At 44.1% G+C, this 24,291-nt stretch overlaps 1 protein-coding gene across 1 annotated transcript in view; it reads left to right on the forward strand.

The window, feature by feature from the left end:
• The window catches only part of HDDC2 (HD domain containing 2), a 274,425-nt gene that overhangs the window by 188,793 nt on the left and 61,341 nt on the right, over positions 1–24,291 (forward strand). The window contains exon 4 of the mRNA XM_044082206.1: positions 8,872–8,940. Coding sequence (XP_043938141.1) covers positions 8,872–8,940 — 69 coding nt within the window. The remainder of the gene's footprint in view (positions 1–8,871; positions 8,941–24,291) is intronic.

The raw sequence follows: 24,291 nt of genomic DNA on the forward strand, positions 1-24,291 counted from the left end.
GCGTCGGTCATGCGCATTAGTACCCGCGCCCTGACCGCCGACGCCATACTCTGGTATTCGGGCCGACTGGGACGCGGACTATACCCAATAGTCAGGACTGCAGCAATGGAATCCTCGAACATCTACATTTATGGTAGGTACAAAACTGTACTTTTCTCAGAGGGGCCAAAAACATTAGGCCTCCCAGGAGAGCACCAACACCAACTTGGGACCTCAATTTTGTTCTGGAAAAACTTACGCTACCTCCTTTTGAACCAGCTTTCTCACCTGACTTAAAGTTTATATCATGGAAGACTGCCCTGCTGCTAGCAATTACTTCAGCCAGAAGAGTCTCAGAGCTTCAGGCACTAATGGCAGTAGAGCCTTTCCTCATTTTTCATCAAGACAGAGTTTCTCTATGAACTAACCCCTCCTTTATGCCTATGGTGGTATCCAGTGTGGCTCTAAATCAAACCATCCATTTACCCACCTTCTTTCCAAATCCACAGAACAAAGGTGAAAAGACTCCTGCATTCCTTGGACATTCACAGGCAGCTACGTTACTACTTGGATAAAACGAAGGTTTTCAGAAAATCTGACCAGCTTTTTGTATCCTATGCTACAGCATCACAAGGAAAGGCTATCGCAAAACAGACCATTTCCAAATGGATAGGACATTGCATACGTTTTTGCTACACCCACCATGGAAAACCAGTTCCAGGTAGCATAAGGCCCCACTCTACCAGGGTAGCAGCTACATCTACAGCCTTCCTCAGGGGGCTACCAACCAAGGATATTCTGGAAGCTGCAACTTGGAGTTCAGTACACACCTTCACCAAACACGATCACTTACCTCTTTACGCTAAGACTAGAGCTGGCTTCACCACTGCAGTTTTGCAGGGCCTTCTAGCCTCCTCTAACCCTGTTTAACTCCACCTCCCATCCTTAGCTTTGGGATTCTACCCAAGTGTGATGACTGCTGTAGGGTAACACGATGAATATAGTACAGTTTTGTACCTACCATAAATGTAGATGTTGAGTGTATACCCTGCTGCAGTCCAGGTTACCCTCCCTCCATCCCCTCTGACCCAACTAAAACCTTTCAATACCTTAAAATCTGATACAACCTTTGTGGTGTATTTGCTTATAGCTGGAGGGATGTTTTGTTTGTGCTAAACTTTTATTATTGGTACTATCTACTGACCACCTTTTGGGGGGGCACCTGACATCTGGGGCAAGAAAAACTGAAGAAAATGGCGTTGGATGCCTCTTATGTACCCCTGGCGCACTGACGTCAGGGAAGAAGCGACAGCAACCGACGGCAGACCAAGACTTTGGAATTCAGGCCGACTGTGGAACCGCCTGACGACAGGATAACCCAAGTGTGATGACTGCAGCAGGGTATACACTCAAACATCTACATTTATGGTAGGTACAAAACTGTACTTTTCAGTATTATGAGTTCAGGGATTTTGGTTGCTGCCTGGAATATTAAGTGTCTGCATTTTTTCAAGATACCACCATTTGTTATTTTGTGTGTCACTAATGAATAGAAGAACACGCACACACACGCACAGCTTTTGCTGGACTCACAGAAAGTAGACCAAAAAAATGTTGAATCTCGAACAAATGAAAACTGTGAAATGAGCTCTATCATGATTCTTGCAGTGGACAGGGCCACTTCCCTTGCTCAGTCCCAACCAATGACTTTTGTTTTGATATTTTTGGTTGACATTCCATGAATTGAACAAAAACATTCAACCACACATTGTGCAGCCATGTGTATATTTGTTCTTGTGCAGCCATGTATATATATATATTTGTTCTGCCCAAGTCTATTTATTTTCTCTCCTCTTAACCCTGTACTAATTTTTTTATCTCCCTGTTATTGCAGTGTTCTAGTCTTTACTATACACAGCTGTATTTTCATCTCAATATTTCATATCATCCTTCTTGCTGAAATCAGCAACCATGAAATGTTGAAGCATAGCCAGCAGCATACAAACTTTTCTTCTGCATTTAAAAAGCTACCAGGATCTAATCCAGCAACATAAACTTTGTAGATACGTTTCATGTATGTATGTGAATGTATTCAGGACTAGATAGTTTTCGGTTTCTTTTTTGATAGGAAAAATGGGACCAACAGTGTTGCTAATGGCAGCAGTAGCTGCCATAGGGATGATAGCTCTCCCTTGCCCACCAAGGCCATCCCAAGATCTGCAAAGGATGTAGCTAACTCTCCCAGTCAATAATGGTTATAGGTAGTACACCAGAGGGATCTGTGTTAAAAGATGAGTGATGTTCTTCGTGTTTCACTGTTGCAGTCATTACATTTGGGTAATCTGCTGGCAGGTTGCCCTCAGTCGGCCTGAATTCCAGAGTCTTGGGTCCTGCATCTGTTGCTGTCTCCTCTTCCATGATGTCAGGTCGTCAGGGGTATAAAACATGCAGCTGACGCCATTTTCTTTAGTCTTTCTTGCTGCGCGGTACCCGAAGCAGAGGCATTTTGCAAGTGCCGGTCGGCCGACTACCGAAATATTCGAGTTTGAATTTCAGAACCGAAGTCTTCACTAAAGCGAAGTACCCGGTTGGGGAAACTTTTTTTCTTGCTTTTTACCGATGTCAGAAAAAGTTAATAATTGTATTACTTGCGGGGAAGCAAATACCTCATAAGGATTTCCATGTATACTGTATTCCTTGCCTAGGCCCTGATCACAATGTGCTTGACTGTCGGTTTTGTGCTAGATTTAACCAACGCACTATTAAGCGTTGGTATATTTTTGCATCTAAGTATTTTTGAAACAGATTTAACTACCCAGAAATGTCGTCTGATAGCAATCCGACTACCAGAGTACATAAAAAAACACAAAGAAAAGGACAGAGAAAGGCAGTCAAGATCCAAAACCGATGACGAAGCTTCTCCTAAGCCAGTCGCCGGTACTCAGTGAGGTGCTTTCACAGCCCCTGATACCCGCTACCTTCAAGTCGCAGGCCTCTACCAACACCCATGTGGAGTCTGGCATGCCGCAAGATACTCAAGGTATTGGACCGACGGATGTATCTCCCTCGGATGGGTCCAGAGCCGCTGAGCAGGCACCGGCTTCTGAGGGTGTATTGAGACCTCAACATTTTTATATTAAACCGACGAAAGCTGCAAAACCAAAGGCAAAGACACCTTCTAAAACTAAAAAACCGACGCCTGAGCCATGTGCATAGGCCTCTATGCCTAAAAAACAGATGATCAAAATGGCTGAAGACCTTATCATCTTGATCAGGGGTACCCATCCCCCTCCAGATATGAGGCCTAGGCAAGACACTGACTATGAATCTTCAGATCAGGTTTCTATTTCTTCTGATTCCTCTTTTGATCAGGAATTATCTTTACCTCCCTATGAGGATTCTGATGCTGAGGAGTCTATTCCATCTGCATCTCCTCTTGAGGATTATTCATTTGGAGAAACCTTGCATACTTTGAGGAAGCATTTTCACTGGGAGAGTCAAGACTTCACAGAATCAAAAAAGAGACTCGGGGATTTCCTTCTTCTCCCTCAGCACAAGCCTTTAGCCATTCCCCCTGTTTTAGACATTGTGGATGATGTGTTTTCGGAGTCAAGCCTGACCCCTGACTCCTTATCTCCAGCTCCCAGTAAGCCTGACAGGTATTACAGGGTCCCTGACTCTCATAAATTTTTATTTAGAAACCCTGCTGTTGATCCTGAAACTATTTCACAGGGTCCAAGGGGAGTTAAGGCCTTAACAGCAAAACATCCTACCCCCTCCGACAGAGATTCAAGGGCACTGGACAGATGGGGAAAAAAGGTTTATACATCTGCAACCTTGGAAATCAGGGCCTTAAACTGTCAATTTCATATGCTTAAGTACCAACAACATGTTATGGGATTGCTGAAACAGAAAATTATGTTGATTTCAGAATGTGCAAAAAATAAGGAATTGCAGGAATTATTGCATGCAGCTGAACAAGTTGGAATGCATACTTTGGAATGTGGTTTTCATTCTTTAGAGGCCTCCTGCAGGGCCACAGTTACTGGATCTGGGATTAGGAGGCATGCCTGGTTAAAGGAACAAAATTTGCCTGATCATGTTAAAGCTAAATTGCTAGATGCACCTTTACAGCATGATTCTCTGTTTGGTATTAAGGCAGAAGAGGTTTTAAAGAAAATGGAAGACAAATCTAAGTCTATGCAAACTGTTAAAGATTTCTTACAAGTTCGGCCACCTAGATTCAGTAGACACTGGCCTACAAAAAAATGGTCCTTTCCTGTGTCAGGCAGAGCTCAAAGGGGCAAATCCAGACGCCCTAAGGGTTCCAGGTACCAGGCTCAAGACTCATACAGGTCAAAGCAATGGGGCGCATCTAGCTCCAAATCTGGAGGAGATAAAGCGCAAGCCTACAGAAAGCAATCCCAATGACTTCCCTCTGCCTACACCAAACACTTATCTTTTGGCAGCACCCATAGGGGGAAAATTAGCACTTTTTGCTCAAAATTGGCAATTAATAACCCAGGACAAGTGGGTACTAAACATCGTATCACGGGGATACAGATTCCATTTCCACACTCTGCCAATGACAAATGGTTGGCCAGATCTGCCAAAAAAAACAATGGGCAGAGGCTCAGAAACCGGTTACGTCCCTCATGGATATGGGGGCCATTCAGACAGTACCAGAACAGGAAAAAGGACAAGGTTTTTACTTGACTGTTCTTGGTACCCAGAAAGGACAAGGCCTGGCGGCCAATACTGGATTTATCGATTTTGAACACATACCTGGACATTCCAAAATTCAAAATGCTCACTTTGCAACAGCTTCTGCCCATGCTGGGCAGGAATGCTTGGCTGGTGACTTTAGACCTAAAAGAGGCATACCTGCATGCCCCAGTAAGACAGTCATGCATAAGATACCTCAGATTCAAGGCTGGCTTAATGCATTACCAATTCTCTGCACTGCCCTTTGGCTTATCTACTGCACCCTGTGTCTTTACAAAGTGCCTGGCACCAGTAATTGCATTTTGCAGACAAAGAAGTATTCAAATATATCCTTACTTGGACGACTGTCTCACTCAAGCAGAGAAAAGGACACTCTTCTACGACACCTGGCGTTTGTGAAAAGGCTTCTAACATGCCTAGTGTACACAATAAATGAAAAGAAATCACAACTGGCACCCTCTCAAAAGATAGCATTCCTGGGTGCAAGCTTGAATAAAACTGCCCAGATGGCTTACCTCATGCCAGACAAAGACAACTGACTACTTACTTCAAACTGATGGCAAAAAAACCCAGTCTTCTGCAAGACAAATTCTGCAGACTCTGGGCTTCATGGCATCCTGCATCCTACTAATTCCATATGCAAGACTGCATATGCGGAAACTTCAGTGGTACCTAAAAAGTTTATGGAGTCAACATTCACACAGTCTGGAAACAATGATTTCTCTCTCATCCCCTTCCTGCAACAGGAGTTTCTATGGTGGACAAAGGCCTGTCACCAAAACATGGGATGGGCCTTCACTCTACACCCTGCCAGCCAAACCTTAACAACAGACGCATCAGATTATGCCTGGGGTGCCCACATGGCAGGAAGATGCATTCAGGGCATGTGGGCACCAAATCAAATGCATCTACGTATCAACCAGAAAGAGGTGCTAGCTGTTCAAAATGCCCTAACAACCTTCAAGGACTTACTTCATCCAGGACGACTACTGAAAAAGACTGACAACACCACAGTAATGTGATATATAAACAAGCAAGGGGGCACACACTCATACCCTCTTTGCAGATTAGCCATGGCACTGTGGGACACAGCTTTGACCTACCAAATAAATCTTCAAGCTCAATTCCTGCCAGGAAAACAAAACACTCTGGCAGATGATTTAAGCAGAAACCTTATGGATCCTCACAAGTGGAAACTAAATCCACAAGTCTTCAGCATGATAGCAGAGAAATGGGGGAGCCCAGACATAGACCCATTTGCCTCTCCTCAGAATTATCAGCTGAAAAGATTCTGCACAAGGACTTATCACAGACAAGCATGGAAAGTGGACGCCCTATCCTTCAGTTGGAAAAACCTATCAGTTTACGCCTTTCCTCCTCTGCCTCTTCTACCCAAGGTCCTCCTAAAAGTCAGACAAGAGAAGCCAAAGATTATATTAATTGTCCCGGACTGGCCCTGCCAATACTGGTACACAATCCTAAGGAACTTGTCTCAATACCCAGCTTGGACCTTGCCTCAAAAACCACAACTACTGTCCCAGCAAAACAATCAGATCCTGCACAATCAATTACAGACTCTGAACCTGGCAGCATGGCTAATTCTGTAATCATACAGACGACCCCCCTCAGTAAAGCTGTGATGGATGTCATTTTAGAAGCCAGAAGGCCTAGTACTAGAAAATCTTATGCTGACAAATGGAAGAGATTCTGTGCTTGGAATCAAGCGCAAGGAACTGATACAGCAGAACCGCATATTCCTCAGATATTACAATACTTAACTGAGATGCTTGACAAAGGCCTATCTTTTTCATCAATCAAAATCCATGCCTCTGCCATTTCGGTTCATTACAGTACAGAGCCGTCAATCTTTTCTCATCCTACCTGCATGGGACCTCAATTATGTGTTGGAAAAGCTCACCCTGCCTCCATTTGAACCAGCTGCTACCAGTGATATAAAGTTCTTATCATGGAAGACAGCTCTGCTACTAGCAATTACTTCAGCAAGAAGAGTTTCAGAACTACAGGCCCTCATGGCTGTAGAGCCTTTTATCATATTTTACCCAGACAGAGTGTCTCTGAGGACAAATCCTACTTTTATGCCTAAGGTCATTTCCAGTGTGGCTCTTAACCAAACAATTCATCTGCCAACTTTTTATCCAAATCCGCAGAACAAAGGGAAGAGAATTCTGCATTCCTTGGACGTACACAGACAGCTACGATTCTACTTGAGCAGGACTAAAGCTCTAAGAAGAATTGAGCAATTACTAGTGTCATATGCTGCAGGATCAGAAGGAAAGGCTAATTCAAAGCAATTTTAAAGTGGATACGCCATTGCATCCGTTTCTGCTACTTACACCATGGCAAACCTGTGCCCAAGGGCATTAGGTCTCACTCCACCAGGGCTGCAGCTACTTCAGCAGCCTTTCTCAGAGGAGTACCAACCAAGGACATTCTAGAGGCTGCTACTTGGAGTTCTGTTCACACCTTTACAAAGCATTACCATTTGCCTCTGTACTCTAAGTCCAGGGCAGGCTTTGCCACTGCAGTGCTGCAGGGCCTTATAGCCTCACCTAATGCTGTTTAGTTCCAGTCTCCCAACCATAGCTTTGGGATTCTACCCAAATGTAATGACTGCAACAGTGAAACACGAAGAACATAGTACAGTTGTGTACACTTACCATAAATGTAAATGTTCGAGTGTATTCACTGTTGCAGTCCAGGTTACCCTCCCGCCATCCCCCTGTCATTCTACAGTTTATCTTTCCTTCTCTATCTTCTACAACCTATGTGGTGTATTTGCTTGTAGATGAAGGTAAAGTTTATATTGATCCATGTGTGTGTGTGTGTGTGTGTGTGTGTGTGTATATATATATATATATATATATATATATATATATATTTAGAATATTGCTACCTTTTTGGGGGCACCTGACATCATGGGCAAGAAAAACTAAAGAAAATGGCGTCGGCTGCATGTTTTATACCCCTGACGTCATGGAAGAGAAGACAGCAACTGACGCAGGACCCAAGACTTTAGAATTCTGGCCGACTGAGGGCAACCTGCCAGCAGATTACCCAAATGTAATGACTGCAACCATGAAATACACTCGAACATCTACATTTATGGTAAGTGTACACAACTATACTTTCTGGTGTACAGCTAATGACCATGACCATGGCAGAATCACTCATCTGAAGCTGAGACAAATTGCTAGCCTGCTGTGGTAGCAAAGGCTGCTTAACTTTTTTCTTTGTGTGGTTGGAAAAATGACCAACTGTAAGACTGACTGTTCCATAGTCAAGCTAAGATGGTGCCTCTTTCTCAAGGAAAACAAGCAGCAAAAGCTGGAAAAAATTGTCTTTTTAAAAAAAGAAAAACAGAAATTTATAGTAAAACGCTTTGCCAGACCAAAAAGTAAAATAAACACAGTTTCACCACAGAAAATGTTTTTTAAATACTTTAAATAACTTTCAAGCCAACAGGACAGTTTTTTTTTCCCCAAAAGGAACTTAATGTGCCCAGCAAAGGAACACCACAGGCTGCCCATCAATCCTGGAAAGACTCTTTTGCAGCAGGACATCTGTGAAGCACTTGGAGCCCAAACCTCTTGTTTTAGTTATATCGGCTCAAGCTGATTGATGACGGTACATGGGAAAGTGCCCTGCAGCTTTGGAAGCTGGCTGGCTGTTTTTACCTTTGGCAGGATATAACCCGTATTGCTAAGGCTACTGCAGCAGTGACTGGATCCTTCTAAAATCTGCTGTTATGGTACGTTTACTTACACAACTGAACTGTCTTTTTCTTGACTGATGTGTAGTGATAAGCAGGAAGATAATAGGCTTGGCTAGTATAGTGGAGTGTCATGCCAGCCCCTTTTTCTTCTGGCCAGCACCCATGTGCACTTCAGTACATTGTCAGACACATCAAATATTGTGGTGCTGAATGCACAATTTATGTGGGTTGTGATGTGTTAGGTTTATTGTAGAGTTTTGCAGGTAGGTTTGTAGTTTAGCAACATTTGTAACATAATTGCTTTAAATGTCTATAGCATGTAGAGTCGTGTGTCTTTGTAAGAAAATAATAGGAAGGTGACTAGTCCGTGTGCAACTGAGAATTCTGTGACTACACACATGATGATTACACATTCCTCTGTACTTTTATTTCAGGACGCTATGAAGCACTTGACTAGTCTATTAAGTGAAGACATGAAAAAAGAAATCTATGAACTTTGGGAAGTAAGTGATTTTTGTAGTGTTCCGTCTAATTTGATGCTGTAGAACAAACGGTAAACCTTTTTGAATTTTGTGTGTTCAGTGTAACTTGAAACTACGCGGCTGTTTTTTGTAATTTTTTTTTTCTGGTTGCCCGTTTACTGTTTAAGCAATGAGGCATTTTGCAGCCATTAATGAAACAACATTGTTTGCTATTGTACCGTAATTATTGTGGATGTGATTAAAATTGGTATTAACAATGGTAGTTTCTACTGGTTGTTCTGTATGAATGACAGTCTTTAAAAACTAATTGACAAAAACCTCTTCCAACATACAAACTCTTCACAGAATGACGTGTGTGTGGGGTGGGGTTAACCTGATGACCTACACAAACAGACTGAAAAATGTAATTGTAGATTAGATATTTTTTATGGATCTCATGTTATAATTCTGCTTTCGTCAGATTATATCCCACCTCATCTAAATGCACAGTTGTCTTACATATGACCTACATTATTTATACGCACTACTGTTTATTAAATGTAATGCCCCCAAATGTCTCTCATGAATGCAATGTAATTGTTTCACAGTATTGCCTTTCTTCTTTTGAGAACATATGCATATGAGATTCAACCAGAAAAAAAAATTCTGGCACAACAGAGAAATGTCTGTAGAGATGTACTTGTACAGATGTTCATCGTGCCATACTGCTGCAGTCATTACACTTGGGTTATCTTGCTGTTAGGCAGGTCCTCGGTCGGCCAAATTCCAAAGTCTTGGTCCGGCGTCGGTTGCCGTCGCTTCTTCCCTGACGTCAGAGCAGCAGGGGTATAAAAGAGGCAGCCGACGCCATTTTCTTCAGTCTTTCTTGCCGCGCGGTGCCCGAAGCAGAAGCAGTTCGCAAGTGCCGGTCGGCCAGCTCCTGAGATTTCCGAAAAGGATTTCAGCCGAAGTCTTCTCTAAAGCTAAGTACCCCGTTGGGGACACTTTTCTTGCCTCAGACCGATGTCAGACAAAGTTAATAATTGCATTTCTTGTGGGAAGCAAATACCGCATAAGGATTTTCACTCATACTGTATTCCTTGCCTAGGCCCAGACCACGACATCTCGGGCTGCCACTTTTGTGCTAGGTTCAATAAATGCACTATAAAACGTCGGGCAGAGTTCGCCCTTCATTATTTTGGCAAAAAATTTAACTACAGCATGTCGTCAGATATTCCGACACCAGGCTTAATGAAAAAACGCAAAGATAAAGATAGGCATCCGAGGCCCAAACCGGATACAGAGACCATGCTTAGGCCTGCCGCCGTATCTCCGGTTCTCAGTGAGGCGCCTTCGCAGCCCCTGACTACCGCTGAATCTATTTTACCCGCAACCTCTCAATCTGAAGTTGCAGGCCCTCCGGAGCCGATTACCTCTCTAGACACCGGTACGCCACTTTTGGTGGGGAACCAGAAAATTTAGCTAGGCCTTCAGTTTCTGAAGGCGTTTTCAAGCCTACTTCTATTACCATTAAATCTTACTCAAAAGCTAAAGCCCCTATGAAAATTAGGAAACAGGGTCCTCAGACCCCCTCTCAGCAACCCATGCCTAAAAAACAGATGCTCAAGATGGCTGAGGATTTAATTACTCTTATCAGGGGTTCTCAGCCCCCCTTAGAAAAAAGACCCAGGTTGGAGGAAGACTACCCTTCCTCAGATCAAGCTTCCATTACCTCAGGTTTTTCTGAGGACCATGATTACTCCTATTCTCCCTATGAAGACTCTGATGCAGAGGAATCAATTCCCTCGGTTTCCCCCCCAGAGGACTATTCTTTCGGGGAAACCTTGCATACCTTGAGGGAACACTTCCACTGGGAAGGACAGGATTACTCAGATTCTAAGAAAAGGCTCCGGGAGTTTCTCCTTCTTCCTCAGCATAGGCCCCTTGCTATTCCTCCGGTTTTAGATATTTTGGATGATGTTTTTGCAGAAGCCAGTCTGAATCCAGACTCCTTGCCTCCTGCCACAGTTAAACCAGACAGACACTACCGGGTCCCTGATTCCCACCAGTTTTTATATAAAAGCCCTGCTGCTGACCCAGAAACCATTTCACAGGGTCCTACTGCAAAAAATCCTTTACCTTCTGAAAGAGATTCCAGAGCATTAGAAAGATGGGGGAAGAAGGTGTATACTTCTGCCACTTTAGCCATGAGGGCATTAAACTGCCAATTTCACATGCTAAAATACCAGCAGTTTTTGATCTCCCAATTGAAGCTTAAGATGACACAAACAGATCAACCAGATTTAAAAGAGATGCAGGATTTATTGCATGGAGCAGAGCAAGTGGGAAAACATACTTTACAGTGTGGTTTTGATTCCTTGGAGGCCTCATGTAGAGCAGCTGTCACCGGCTCTGTGGTACGTAGACATGCTTGGCTAAAAGAGCAAACCTTACCAGATCATGTAAAAGCAAAGTTATTGGATGCACCATTGCAAAAGGATGTATTATTTGGTGTCAAAGCAGAGGAGGTTTTAAAGAAAATGGAAGAAAAGGCGAAATCTATGCAAACAGTTAAAGATTTCTTGCAGGTACAACCTCCTCGCTTCAGTAGAAACTGGCCATCAAAAAACTGGTCCTTTCCAACCACAGACAGACCCCAAAGGGGTAGGTACAGACGCCCCAGGGGCAGAGGACAACCATAAGGTTCTTACAGACCTAGACAATGGCAAACAACAACTCCAAGAGGTGGAGAAGAAAGGCCTCAACCATTCAGGAAGCAAGCTCAATGACTTCCCCCTACGCCTGCAAAACAAACATTCAATGGCAGCACCTTTGGGCGGGAAACTGGCCTTATTTTCAGACAATTGGCACATTATTACACAGGACAAATGATTCTGGACATCATAAAAGTACAGTTTTGTACCTACCATAAATGTAGATGTTCGAAGATCCACATTGCTGCAGTCCTAACACTTGGGTAGTCCGCTGTCCCTCGGTCGGCCCGAATATCAGAGTATAAGGCTGACGTCGGTCAAGGCGCATTTGACTGACATCAGAGCGTCAGGGTACAAATGCGCATGACCGACGTCATATCCTCAGTCTTTTCTTGCCCCAGATGTCAGAAGACCCTAAAAAGAAAGGTCAAAACCCATAGACCACAACTAAACAACCAACTAGCCTAACACCAAAAATATGTATAATATATACAAAATGCAATATACAAAATGCAATATACCTCAGATGGATAACCCAACCCACACAACCACCTCAAACAACAGAGGGGAAGGAGGGAGGGTAAATTGGACTGCAGCAATGTGGATCTTCGAACATCTACATTTATGGTAGGTACAAAACTGTACTATGTTCTACATCTCACATTGCTGCAGTCCTAACACTTGGGTAGAATCCCAAAGCAGAGGTAAGGGAGGATGGCTAAACTATAATGAAGCAGGAGCTGCCAAAATGCCCTGCAACACCGCAGTGGCAAAACCAGCCCTGGATTTAGAGTACAATGGAAGGTGGTAATGCCTAGAGAAGGTATGCACTGAACTCCAAGTGGCTGCCTCCAAAATATCCTTAGTAGCCACCCCCTCAAAAAAGCTGTCGAAGTGGCAGTAGCCCTAGTGGAATGAGGTCTAATCCCAGCTGGAATCTCTTTGCCATGATGGGAATAACAGAAAGCAATGCAAAATCCAATCCACTTAGAAATAGTTTGTTTTGACACGGGCTTGCCCTGAGAGCACAAAGCAAAAGAAACTAATAACTGCTGAGATTGTCTGAACCCTTTAGTTCTGTCCAAATAATATCGCAACTGCCTGTGAACATCTAAAGTGTGCAAAATCTGTTCCCCTTTAGTTTGGGGATTTGCATAAAAAGTAGGCAAATGAATAGTTTGGTTTAAAGCCACACTAGAAACCACTTTAGGCATAAAGGAAGGATTAGTACGTAAGATACCCTATCCTTGTGGAAAATTAAGAAAGGCTCAACTGCCATAAGGGCCTGCAATTCAGAAACCCTTCTTGCAGAGGTAATGGCCAACAAAAAGGCAGTCTTCCATGACAAATATTTCAACTCAGCAGTAGCTGCAGGCTCAAAAGGTTGTAGAGTGAGTTTCTCCAACACAAAATTGAGATCCCAAGCAGGAGTAGGAGCTCTTCGTGGGGGTCTTATATTCTTTGCCCTCTAAGAAATTGCTTGAATAAAGGATGAGAAAACAATGGTGGGTCACAATCGTAGTGAGCTGAAATTGCTGCAGCATGAATCTTAATAGAAGAGAAGGACAAACCTTTGTCCAATAACTCAGTAAGATATTGAAGAGCCACACTTAAATCAGGCTCAGAAACATCCAAATCCTTAGCTGCACTCCAAAATAAAAATCTCTTCCATTTATCTGCGTACACTTTCCTTGTACTAGGCCTTCTAGCTTCCAAAATCACATTCAAAACTTGTTGTGGAAGTTGAGACCCTCTATGGTTTAAAACAGAATATGCCATGCTGTTGGGTGAAGAGAGTGAAGTTTGACATTGAGCAAATGACTGTCCTCCTGGGACAACAGATGTGGAATCAAAGGCAAAGGCCATGGAGGCTTCCGTACTAGATTTCTCAGTAGTGGGTACCAGTGCTGTCGAGGCCAATCTGGAGCTATTAAAATCATCCTTGGCTCGTCCTGTCTGACCTTCAGAAGTACCTTTGGGAGGAGAGGCAGAGGTGGAAAGGCATACACATGAAGATTTTTCCAACTGAAAGAAAGAGCATCCACTTTCCAAGCTGTGGGATGAAACCGCTTTGTGCAAAACTTTGGCAGCTGGTGGTTTAGTGGAGAAGCGAACAGATCTATGTCTGGAGTTCCCCAGGACACTGTCAATTTCTGAAATACATGAAGATCCAGTTTCCACTCATGGGGATCCATGATTTGTCTGCTTAACACATCTGCTAAGGAGTTCTGTGCTCCCGGCAGAAACCTTGCCTGAAGACTTAGTTGTAAACTGAGAGCAGTCTCCCACAAAATCATTGCTTGCCTGCATAGAGGATAAGAATGTGTTCCCCTTGCTTGTTGATGTACCACATGACAGTTGTGTTGTCTGTTAGAATCAACACCTGCCCTGGAAGAAGTAAATCCTTGAAAGCTATTAATGCAAACTGGACTGCTAACATCTCCTTCATGTTGATATGTAGATGTTGTAGTCTGGCAGGCCACTTGTCTTGTATCCACTTTCCATTTAGATGAGCTCCCAAGCTATGTCTGAGGCATCTGTTGTTAAAATCTGACTCGCCTCTGGCCGGGTCACAGAGAGTCCCTTGTTTAGGTGACATTCCTGAGCCCACCACAAAAATTCCTTTTGAATGCAAGGTATTATTTGAATGACAGTGTCCAGATCCTGGCAGTGCTGTGTCCATACATTTTTGAGATACCATTGTAGCTTCCTCATATGCAGTTTGGCATTGGGAAGCACCAGAATACAAGATGCCATGAACCCTAAGGCTTGAAGGACTGTCCTTGCAGTCAGCCCGGACTGATGAGATAGCTGATGGAAGTACAGGGATAGACTCTTTTGTTTGTCCGGGGTTAAAAAGGCCATCTGGGATGCTGTATTCAGTCTCACACCCAGAAAGCACATGTCTCGAGAGGGTACTAGACTGGACTTTATTTCGTTCACAGAATACCCCAGGCATCTTAGCACTGCTATCACATATTCCAAATGATGAAGAAGCTCTTCCCTTCCTTGAGCCAGAATCAGGCAGTCGTCCAAATAAGGATAGATCTGTATTCCTTTTAGCCTGAAGAAAGCTATCACTGGAGCCAGAACTTTCGTGAACACTCTGGGCGCAGTAGATAAGCCAAAGGGCAATGCAGAGAACTGATAGTGAGAAGTCCCAGCTCGAAAACGCAGATACTTCCTGCAACTTAGTCTGATAGGAACATGAAGGTAAGCCTCCTTGAGATCCAAAGTTACCATCCAATGATCTTTGCCCAGCAGAGGTAAAAGCTGCTGCAACGTCAACATTTTGAACTTGGGAATGTCCAGATAAGTGTTGAGGATAGATAAATCCAAAATTGGTCTCCACGTGTTCCCCTTCTTTGGGACTAGGAACAGGCGAGAATAAAATCCTAGGCCCCTTTCTGGCATAGGAACCGGCTGTATGGCCCCTATTTGGCGTAGCAGTGAAATTTGCTTGTGAGCCTCTATTCTTTGTTGAGGAGGAATGTCTGGCATGCCTTTGAAAGGAGGCAAGGTATGGAAATAAAACCTGTAACCGTGATGTATGATATCCAGTACCCATTTGTCTTGGGTAATCAAACTCCAATTTTCTTTGAAAAGTGCCAACCTTCCTCCCAAAGGTGCTGCCAGGCGAGAAGGTTCTGGCAGCTGAAAAGGTAGGTCATTGGGTCTGTTTGAAAGGACTGACCCCTGCCCTCACTCAAGACTGTGCAGGAGAACTCCCTGTTCTGGGCCTGAAAGAGCCCTGACCTCTGCCCCTGCCACATCTAGATCTACCCCTAGACTGGGAATCATAAGAAGGATACGTCCACCCTTTAGTAGGCCAATTTCTACTAAACTTTGGAGGCTGAACCTGCAAAAATCTTTAACAGTCTGCATAGACTTAGCCTTGTCTTCCATTTTCTTTAAAACTGCCTCAACAGGAGAACCAAACAAGACATCAGATTGCAAAGGGGCATCCAAAATCCTAGTTTTAACATGGTCAGATAAATTTTGATCCCTCAGCCAGGCATGCCTGCGAAGAACTGACCCAGTGGCAGCCACCCTAGACGAGGCCTGTACAGCATCAAAACCACATTGCAAAGAATGCTTACCCACCTGTTCAGAAACATGCACTAAATCTTGTAACTCTTTACAGTCAATACCTTCCGCCAGAGCATCAACCTTAGATTTCAACTGAGAAAGGAGATAATTTTGATATTTCAACATGTGAAACTGGCAATTCAAAGCTCTCATGGCTAGAGTGGAAGAAGTATAAACTTTCTTTCCCCATCTATCCAAGGCCCTGGCCTCTTTATCTGCAGGAACCGGATTCTTGACAACAGAAGCCTTAACACCCTTAGGCCCCTGGCTAACAGTTTCTGGTCTGCCCTAGGACTCCTAAAAGATACTTATGAGCTTCAGGCACCCTGTAATACCTATCTGGTTTAACAGGAGCAGGGGCAAAGAATCAGGATTAAGAGAAGCCTCTGCAAACACATCTTCCACCACATTCAGAACAGGAGGTATAGCTAAAGGCCTATGCTGGGGTAAAACAAAAATTCCCTAAGCCTTTTCCTGGAATCAGAGAAATCCTCAGCTTCACATTTAAAATGCTCCCTCATGGCGTGAAGGGTCTCTGGAAAAGAAAAATCCTCAGGAGGAGAAGCAGAAGGAGTAGAATCATCCACATCAGAATCAGAATAATGAGAATACTCCTGCAAGTCTTCAGCCGAAGACTCAGACACATCCGAAGCCTGCTCATAATCCCCCAACACAGGTTCCATCCTAGGCCTCTTATCAGGAGGGGGCATAGAGCCTCTAATTAAAGTAATTAAATCCTCTGCCATTTTGAGCATGTGCTTCTTGGGCACAGCACCTGAAGAACTGGGAGTGACACCCACAGAAGCTAAACTAGACCTGCCTCTAGGAGAAGCCTTGGAAGCAGAAAGAGGGCCTAGACCCCTTAGGAAGGGAGGGGAGTACAGTTACTTGAGAAGCCCCTACAGCCTGCCCTGCCTCCTGGGAGGCCACATCCTGTAAAATCAAAGTTTCTCCCTGGGATTCCAGAGAGGCCTCCGTCGGAACCACCGGTTCCACTGACACCTCTAAAGAACTGGCGTCCGGTTCGGACGACTCCTCTAACCTAGGTTTAACTGCCTTGTCCTTGCGCTTCTTTGAGGAAGCGGCCGGAGCATCCGACGGCATTTTGTAATTGCACCGCTTCCCAAAGACCAACCTTGCACAATCCAACCTCCGCTTTATAGTGCGTTTATTAAACCTAGCACAAAAGCGGCATCCAACAACGTCGTGCTCTGGTCCCAAACAAGGTATACACAAATTATGGTAATCCCTATGCGGTATCTGTTTCCCACAAGAAATACAGTTATTCACTTTTTCTGACATCCGGTAAACCACTGAGGCAAGAAGAAAACAAAATATTCCCCAACGGGGTACTTAACCAACTCTGACTTCGGTCTGAAACTCCGAATTCGAAAAATTTCAGAACGCCGAACGGCACTTGCAACACTGCTTCTGCATCGGACCATGCGGCAAAAAAGACTGAGGATATGACGTCGGTCATGCGCATTTGTACCCTGACGTTCTGATGTCAGTCAAATGCGCCTTGACCGACGTCAGCCTTATACTCTGATATTCGGGCCGACCGAGGGACAGCGGACTACCCAAGTGTTAGGACTGCAGCAATGTGAGATGTAGAACATCAGAGGCTACAGATTCCACTTTCATACCCTTCCAAAAATGAAAGGCATGCCAAACCTGCCACAAAATCAATGGGTAGAGGCACAAAAACAAATTTCCGCTCTCATGGATATGAAAGCAATTCAAAAGGTACCTACAAAAGAACAAGGTCAAGGTTTTTATTCAAGACTATTTCTGGTACCAAGGAAGGACAAAGACTGGAGACCCATCTTAGACCTATCCATCCTGAACACGTACTTAGAGGTACCAAAATTCAAGATGCTCACATTACAGCAGCTTCTTCCCATGTTGGGCAATGAGTCTTGGCTGGTAACGTTGGACCTCAAGGAGGCATACCTGCATGTCCGTATCAGACAAGATTGCAGAAGATACCTCAGATTTCTTGCAGGTACAACGCATTATCAATTCTCTGCATTGCCCTTTGGCTTATCTACTGTGCCCAGAGTATTTACGAAATGCCTGGCATCAGTAATTGCATTTTGCAGACGACAAGGAATACAAATCTACCCATATCTGGACGACTGCCTGATCCAAGCGGACAGCAAGGACATTCTACTACAGCATTTGGCGTTTGTAATAAAAATGTTAAATTGCCTAGGGTACACAGTAAACAAAAAGAAATCAAAACTGATACCCTCACAACAGATAATATTCCTGGGTGCCAGCTTAAATACAACAGCCCAGATGGTTTATCTCACGCCAGACAAAGGCAACTGTCTCAATACTTCAGAAAAATGACAACTTTAACCCAGCTTACTGCAAGGAAAATCCTGCAGGCTTTGGGGTTCATGGCATCCTGCATTCTACTAATACCATTTGCAAAGCTGCATATGAGGAAACTACAGTGGTACCTGAAAAACTTATGGTCTCAACACAAACATAGCCTGGAAACAATTATACCACTCATTCCATGCCTTCAAAAGGAATTTTTGTGGTGGGCTCAAGCATGCCAAAGAAACACGGGTCTCCCTTTCTGCATACCTCAAGCAAATCAAACCATCACAACAGATGCTTCAGACTACGACTGGGGGAGCACACATGGTAGGTCAGTGCATTCAAGGAAGATGGTCTCAAAAACACATGCACCTTCACATCAACCAAAAGGAGATGCTAGCAGTACAAAATGCTCTTACAGCCTTCAAGGACCTATTGCATCCAGGTCAACTATTAATAAGAACAGACAACACCACAGTTATGTGGTACATAAACAAACAGGGAGGCACACATTCCTACCCCCTGTGCAGACAGGCAATGACCCTGTGGAACACAGCATTGGCCTTACAAGTACAACTACAAGCGCAATTCCTGCCAGGAAAGGAAAACATTGTGGCAGACAAATTAAGCAGAAATATGACAGATCCTCACGAGTGGGAATTACACCCTCAAGTATTCTCAATGATAGCACGGAAATGGGGACAGCCAGACATAGATCTATTTGCCTCCTACAGCAATTACCAGCTGAAAAAATTCTGCACAAGGACCTATCATCCACAGGCCTGGAAATTGGACGCTCTATCTTTCAGTTTGACAACATTGACAAACCTATGCCTTCCCACCTCTGCCTCTACTGACAAAAGTTTTATTAAAAGTCAGAGCAGAGAGGCCACAAATGATTCTCATTGCTCCGGACTGGCCTCGTCAGCACTGGTACCCGCTCCTAAAGAGCCTATCTCATTCACCACCTTGGATCCTACCTCAATTCCCACTTCTGTTGTCTCAGCAAAATTACAAGATCCTCCACAGTCAGCTCAGGACACTAAATCTAGCTGCATGGAAAATACCTTAGCTTATCAATCTACACTCCTCTCAAAGGAGGTCCAGAATGTCATCTTGGAGGCCAGGAGACCCAGTACCAGAAAAACTTACTCAGGCAAATGGAAGCGATTTGGTGCATGGAACCAAGCAAAAGGCCTAAATCCTTGGATATTAAATATACCTCAGATTCTACAGTACCTAGCTGACATGTTAAACAGTGACCTTTCCTTCTCATCCATCAAAATCCACGCCTCAGCTATTTCAGCACAATACAATACGGATCCTCCCTTATTCTCACGTCCTTTACTAAGACAGTTCCTCAGAGGGGCAAAAAATATAAGGCCCCCACGAAATCCACCAGCTCCAGCTTGGGACCTTAACTTCGTACTGGAAAAATTGACATTACCTCCTTTCGAACCTGCCTCCTCAGCAGAACTGCAATACTTGTCATGGAAAACAGCTCTGCTTTTGGCTATTACCTCAGCACGCAGGGTTTCTGAGCTACAGGCCCTTATGGCAGTGCAACCTTTCCTCATTTTCCATCAGGACAGAGTCTCTTTACGTACCAACCCTACCTTCATGCCAAAGGTAGTATCCAGTGTGGCTTTGAATCAGGCTATCCATTTACCTACCTTTTATCCAAACCCCAGAATAAAGGTGAGAGACTACTTCACTCCTTGGACATTCACAGACAACTTCGATACTATTTGGACAGGACAAAGTCATTCAGAAAATCTGAACAACTTTTTGTGTCTTATGCTGCTGGTGTTCAAGGAAAGGCCATTTCCAAACAGACTATTTCAAAATGGATAGCCCACTGCATCCGCTTTTGCTATTCATTTCATGGGAAAACAGTGCCAGGATATATCAGATCACACTCCACCAGGGCAACAGCTACCTCAGCAGCATATCTCAGGGGGGTCCCAACCAAGGACATTTTGGAAGCAGCTACTTAGAGTTCAGTGCACACTTTTACCAAGCAGTACCACCTGCCACTATACTCTAAATCTAGAGCGGGCTTTGCCACCACAGTCCTGCAGGGCATTCTAGCCCCTCCTAATTCAGCCTAATACCAGCCACCCTTCCATAGCTTTGGGATTCACCCACGTGTAATGACTGCAGCAGTATGGCACGATGAACATAGTACAGTTTTGTACCTACCATAAATGTAGATGTTCGAGTGCACGTACTGCTGCAGTCCAGGTTTCCCTCCCTCCCTCCATCCCCTCTCAGGACAGGGCTTATGACAAACACCTCTAGCATACATCCAACTTGGGGTACTCCTATATGGTGTATTTGCTTACAACTACTGATTGGTTTTATCTACTTATGTACGTTTGCATAACATCATGTATTGCCTGCCTATTTGGGGGCACCTGACATCTGGGGCAAGAAAAACTGAAGAAAATGGCGTCGGCTGCCTCTTTTATACCCCTGCCGCTCTGACGTCAGGAAAGAAGCGACAGCAACTGACGCCGGACCAAGACTTTGGAATTCGGCCAACCGAGGGACCCGCCTGACAGCAGGATAACCCAAGTGTAATGACTGCAGCAGTATGTGCACTCGAACATCTACATTTATGGTAGGTACAAAACTGTACTTTCCCTTGATACATCAGTGTATCATGGGGGAAGTTACAATTTAGTGTAAAAAAAAAAAAAGGAAAACTTAGTTTCATGACTTTAGCTCATGAATCATAATTTAGTTCAGATTAATAAGCAGTAACTGTACATACATTTCTCTCTTGCTTTGCCTGATAAATATAGCATTGTTGTGCAGTCTAGCTGTACTCAAACACTGCAGTAGTACAGTTCAAGACAGGCTGCCTGTGCTACAGGTAATCTTAACAGAGCAAGATTGCAAAGGCATACATACATATCAGACAATCAAGAAATAAGACTCGAACTGGAGAACTTAAGCATATTTATAATGAACATAAATCATTTGGAAGTGGTTAGAGTAGAAGATGAAGATTTTTTTTATTTGACGAGCAAATGCTCCTTGGACATCACAGGAAATGCACAAGACTGAGGAAAAATGTGTGAGGGGCTAGGTGGAGTTCTCAGTACTGAGCTGTCATAGGTCAGTTTTAGCAGGTAGTTTTACCTCTTGCGTATGGAGGGTTTGAGGAGAGAGGCTAGGATGCAAATATTCATGATTTAAGTGACATATTGAGCAGAAAAATGGCTGTGAAGGTTAGAGAAGTTGTAGCTGATGGATTGTGCTAGAAAAGATAGGCCATGTGTGTATATATATATATATATATATATATATATATATATATATATATATATATATATATATATATGGTTTACTATCACAATGCCGACGTGCACTTGCACGGCTATGAAGTATTCGAACAACAGATGTTCGAATACTTCATATTTCGGCAGATGATGTGAGCGAACGTTACCATTGAGCATGGACTGTGCATTTGCAATTTTAACGTTCGCTCATGTGAGGGGATCGCGGTACAGTGCGGTTAGGGAAATACATCCCTTTCCTCACTGTAGTGCGATCTCGGAGTTGGAATATTAAGTTGGGGTGGGGTGCAGCCCCTGAAAGTGCAGGGGCTTGCCCCCCTGCATAACTGTGTGATGTTCTTCATTCCACATTGCTGCAGTCCTAACTATTGGGGTAGTCCGCTGTCCAGTCGGCCCGAATACCAAAGTATATGGCTGACGTCGGTCACGGCGCATTAGACTGACGTCAGTACGTCAGGGTACTAATGCGCATGACCGACGCCATATCCTCAGTCTTTTTTGCCACATGGTCCGATGCAGAAGCAATTTTGCGAGTGCAGGTTGGCGTTCTGAAAGTTTCTGAAGCCAGAGTTTCAGACCGAATCAAAGTTGGCTAAGTACCCGCTAGAATATTTTGGTTTTTTCTTGCCTCAGTATTTAACCGGATGTCAGAAAAAGTGAATAACTGTATTTCTTGTGGGAAACAGATACCTCATAGGGATTATCATACTTTGTGTATACCTTGTTTAGGGCCTGAGCACGACGTTGTTGGATGCCGCTCTTGTGCTAGATTTAACAAACGCACTATTAAGAGAAGGTTAGACTGTGCCAGGTTAGTGTTTGGGAAGCGTTGTAATTATAAAATGCCGCCGGATGCTCCGACGCCGGCTTCGGCTAAAAAACGCAAGGACAAAGCAGCAAAGCCTTAGAGTGGAAGAACCGACAGTCCCAGACGTCGGTTCTCTAGAGGGCTCAGTGGAGCCGGAGGTTTTGCCAGGTGTTTCTTTGGAGTCTCAGGGAGAGACTTTACTGTTACAGGATGTATCCTCTCAGGAAGTAGGCCAGGCTGAGGGGGCTTCTCAGGTGGCTGTTCTTCCCTCTCTTCCTAAGGTGGTTAGAGCCTCCCCTTCTGTTTCCAAGGCTTCTTTGAGGGGCAGGCCAAGTTTTGCTTCAGTGGGGTTTCTCCTAGTGCTTCAGGGTCTTTGCCTAAGAAACATATGCTTAAAATGGCAGAGGATTTCATTACTATGATAAGGGGTTCTATGCCCGCTCCTGATAAGAGGCCTAGGGTGGAACCTGAGTTTGAGAGTTTTGAGCAATGCGCGGAGGCTTCTGAGTCTTCGGCTGAAGACTTGCAGGAGTACCTCCTTATTCTGATTCTGATGTGGATGATTCTACTCCTTCAGCTTCTCCTCCTGAGGATTTTTCATTTTCAGAGACTCTGCATTCCATGAGGGAGCATTTTAAATGGGAAGGTCAAGATTTCTCTGATTCCAGGAAAAGGCTTAGGGAATTCTTGTTTTACCCCAGCATAGGCCTTTAGCTATACCTCCTGTTTTGAATGTGGTGGAAGATGTTTTGCAGAGGCTTCCCTGAATCCTGATTCTTTGCCTCCTGCCCCAGTTAAACCGGATAGGTATTATAGGGTGCCTGACGCTCATAAGTATCTTTTAAGAGTCCTAGGGCAGACCCGAAACTGTCTCTCAGGGGCCTAAAGGTGTGAAGGCCTCAGTTGTTAAAAATCCTGTCCCTCCTGATAAAGAGGCAAGGGCTTTGGATAGATGGGGAAAGAAAGTGTATACTTCTTCCACTTTAGCCATGAGGGCGTTGAATTGTCAGTTTCACATGTTAAAATATCAGAATTATCTTCTTTCACAGTTGAAATCTAAGGTGGATGCTCTGGCGGAAGGTATTGAGTGTAAAGAGTTGCAGGATTTAGTTCATGTGTCTGAACAAGTGGGTAAACATTCCTTGCAATGTGGTTTTGATGCTGTGCAGGCCTCCTCCAGGGTGGCTGCCACTGGTTCTGTTCTTCGTAGGCACGCCTGGTTGAGAGATCAGAACTTAGCTGAGCATGTTAAGACAAGGATTTTGGATGCTCCTTTACAGTCTGATGTGTTGTTTGGTTCGCCTGTGGAAGCAGTTTTAAAGAAAATGGAGGACAAGGCTAAGTCTATGCAAACTGTTAAGGATTTTTTGCAGGTGCAGCCTCCAGTTTAGTAGAAATTGGCCTACTAAGGGGTGGACTTATCCTGCTTATGATTCCCAGTCTAGGGGTAGGTCTAGACGTGGTAGGGGCAGAGCCCAAGGTTCTTTTAGGCCTAGGACAGGGAGTTCACCTGCTCAGACTTCTGGTGAGGGCAGGGGTCAGTCCTTTCGTAAGCAGACCCAATGACCTGCCTTTTCAGCTGCCAGTACCTTCTCGCCTGGCGGCACCTCTAGGAGGAAGACTGTCTCTTTTCAAAGAAAATTGGGATTTAATTACCCAAGACAAATGGGTTCTGGATATCATTCACCACGGCTACAGGTTTTATTTCCATACCTTGCCTCCTTTCAAAGGCATGCCAGACATTCCTCCTCTACAAAGAACAGAGGCTCGCAAACAAATTTCTCTGTTACTCCAAATAGGAGCCATTCAGTCAGTTCCTGTGCCAGAAAGGGGCCTAGGATTTTATTCTCGCCTGTTCCTAGTACCAAAGAAGGGGAACATGTGGAGACCAATTTTGGATTTATCTATCCTCAACACTTATCTGGACATTCCAAAGTTCAAAATGTTGACGTTACAACAGCTTTTACCTCTACTGGGCAAAGATCACTGGATGGTAACTTTAGATCTCAAGGAAGCTTACCTTCATGTGCCTATAAGACTAAGTTGCAGAAAGTATCTGCGTTTTCGAGCTGGAAATTCTCATTATCAGTTCTCTGCATTGCCCTTTGGCTTATCTACTGCCCAGAGTATTCACAAAGGTTCTGGC

Source organism: Protopterus annectens, chromosome 1.part1 (assembly GCF_019279795.1).
Source record: "Protopterus annectens isolate FY-2018-M chromosome 1.part1, PAN1.0, whole genome shotgun sequence".
Taxonomy (NCBI): Eukaryota; Metazoa; Chordata; order Ceratodontiformes; family Protopteridae; genus Protopterus; species Protopterus annectens.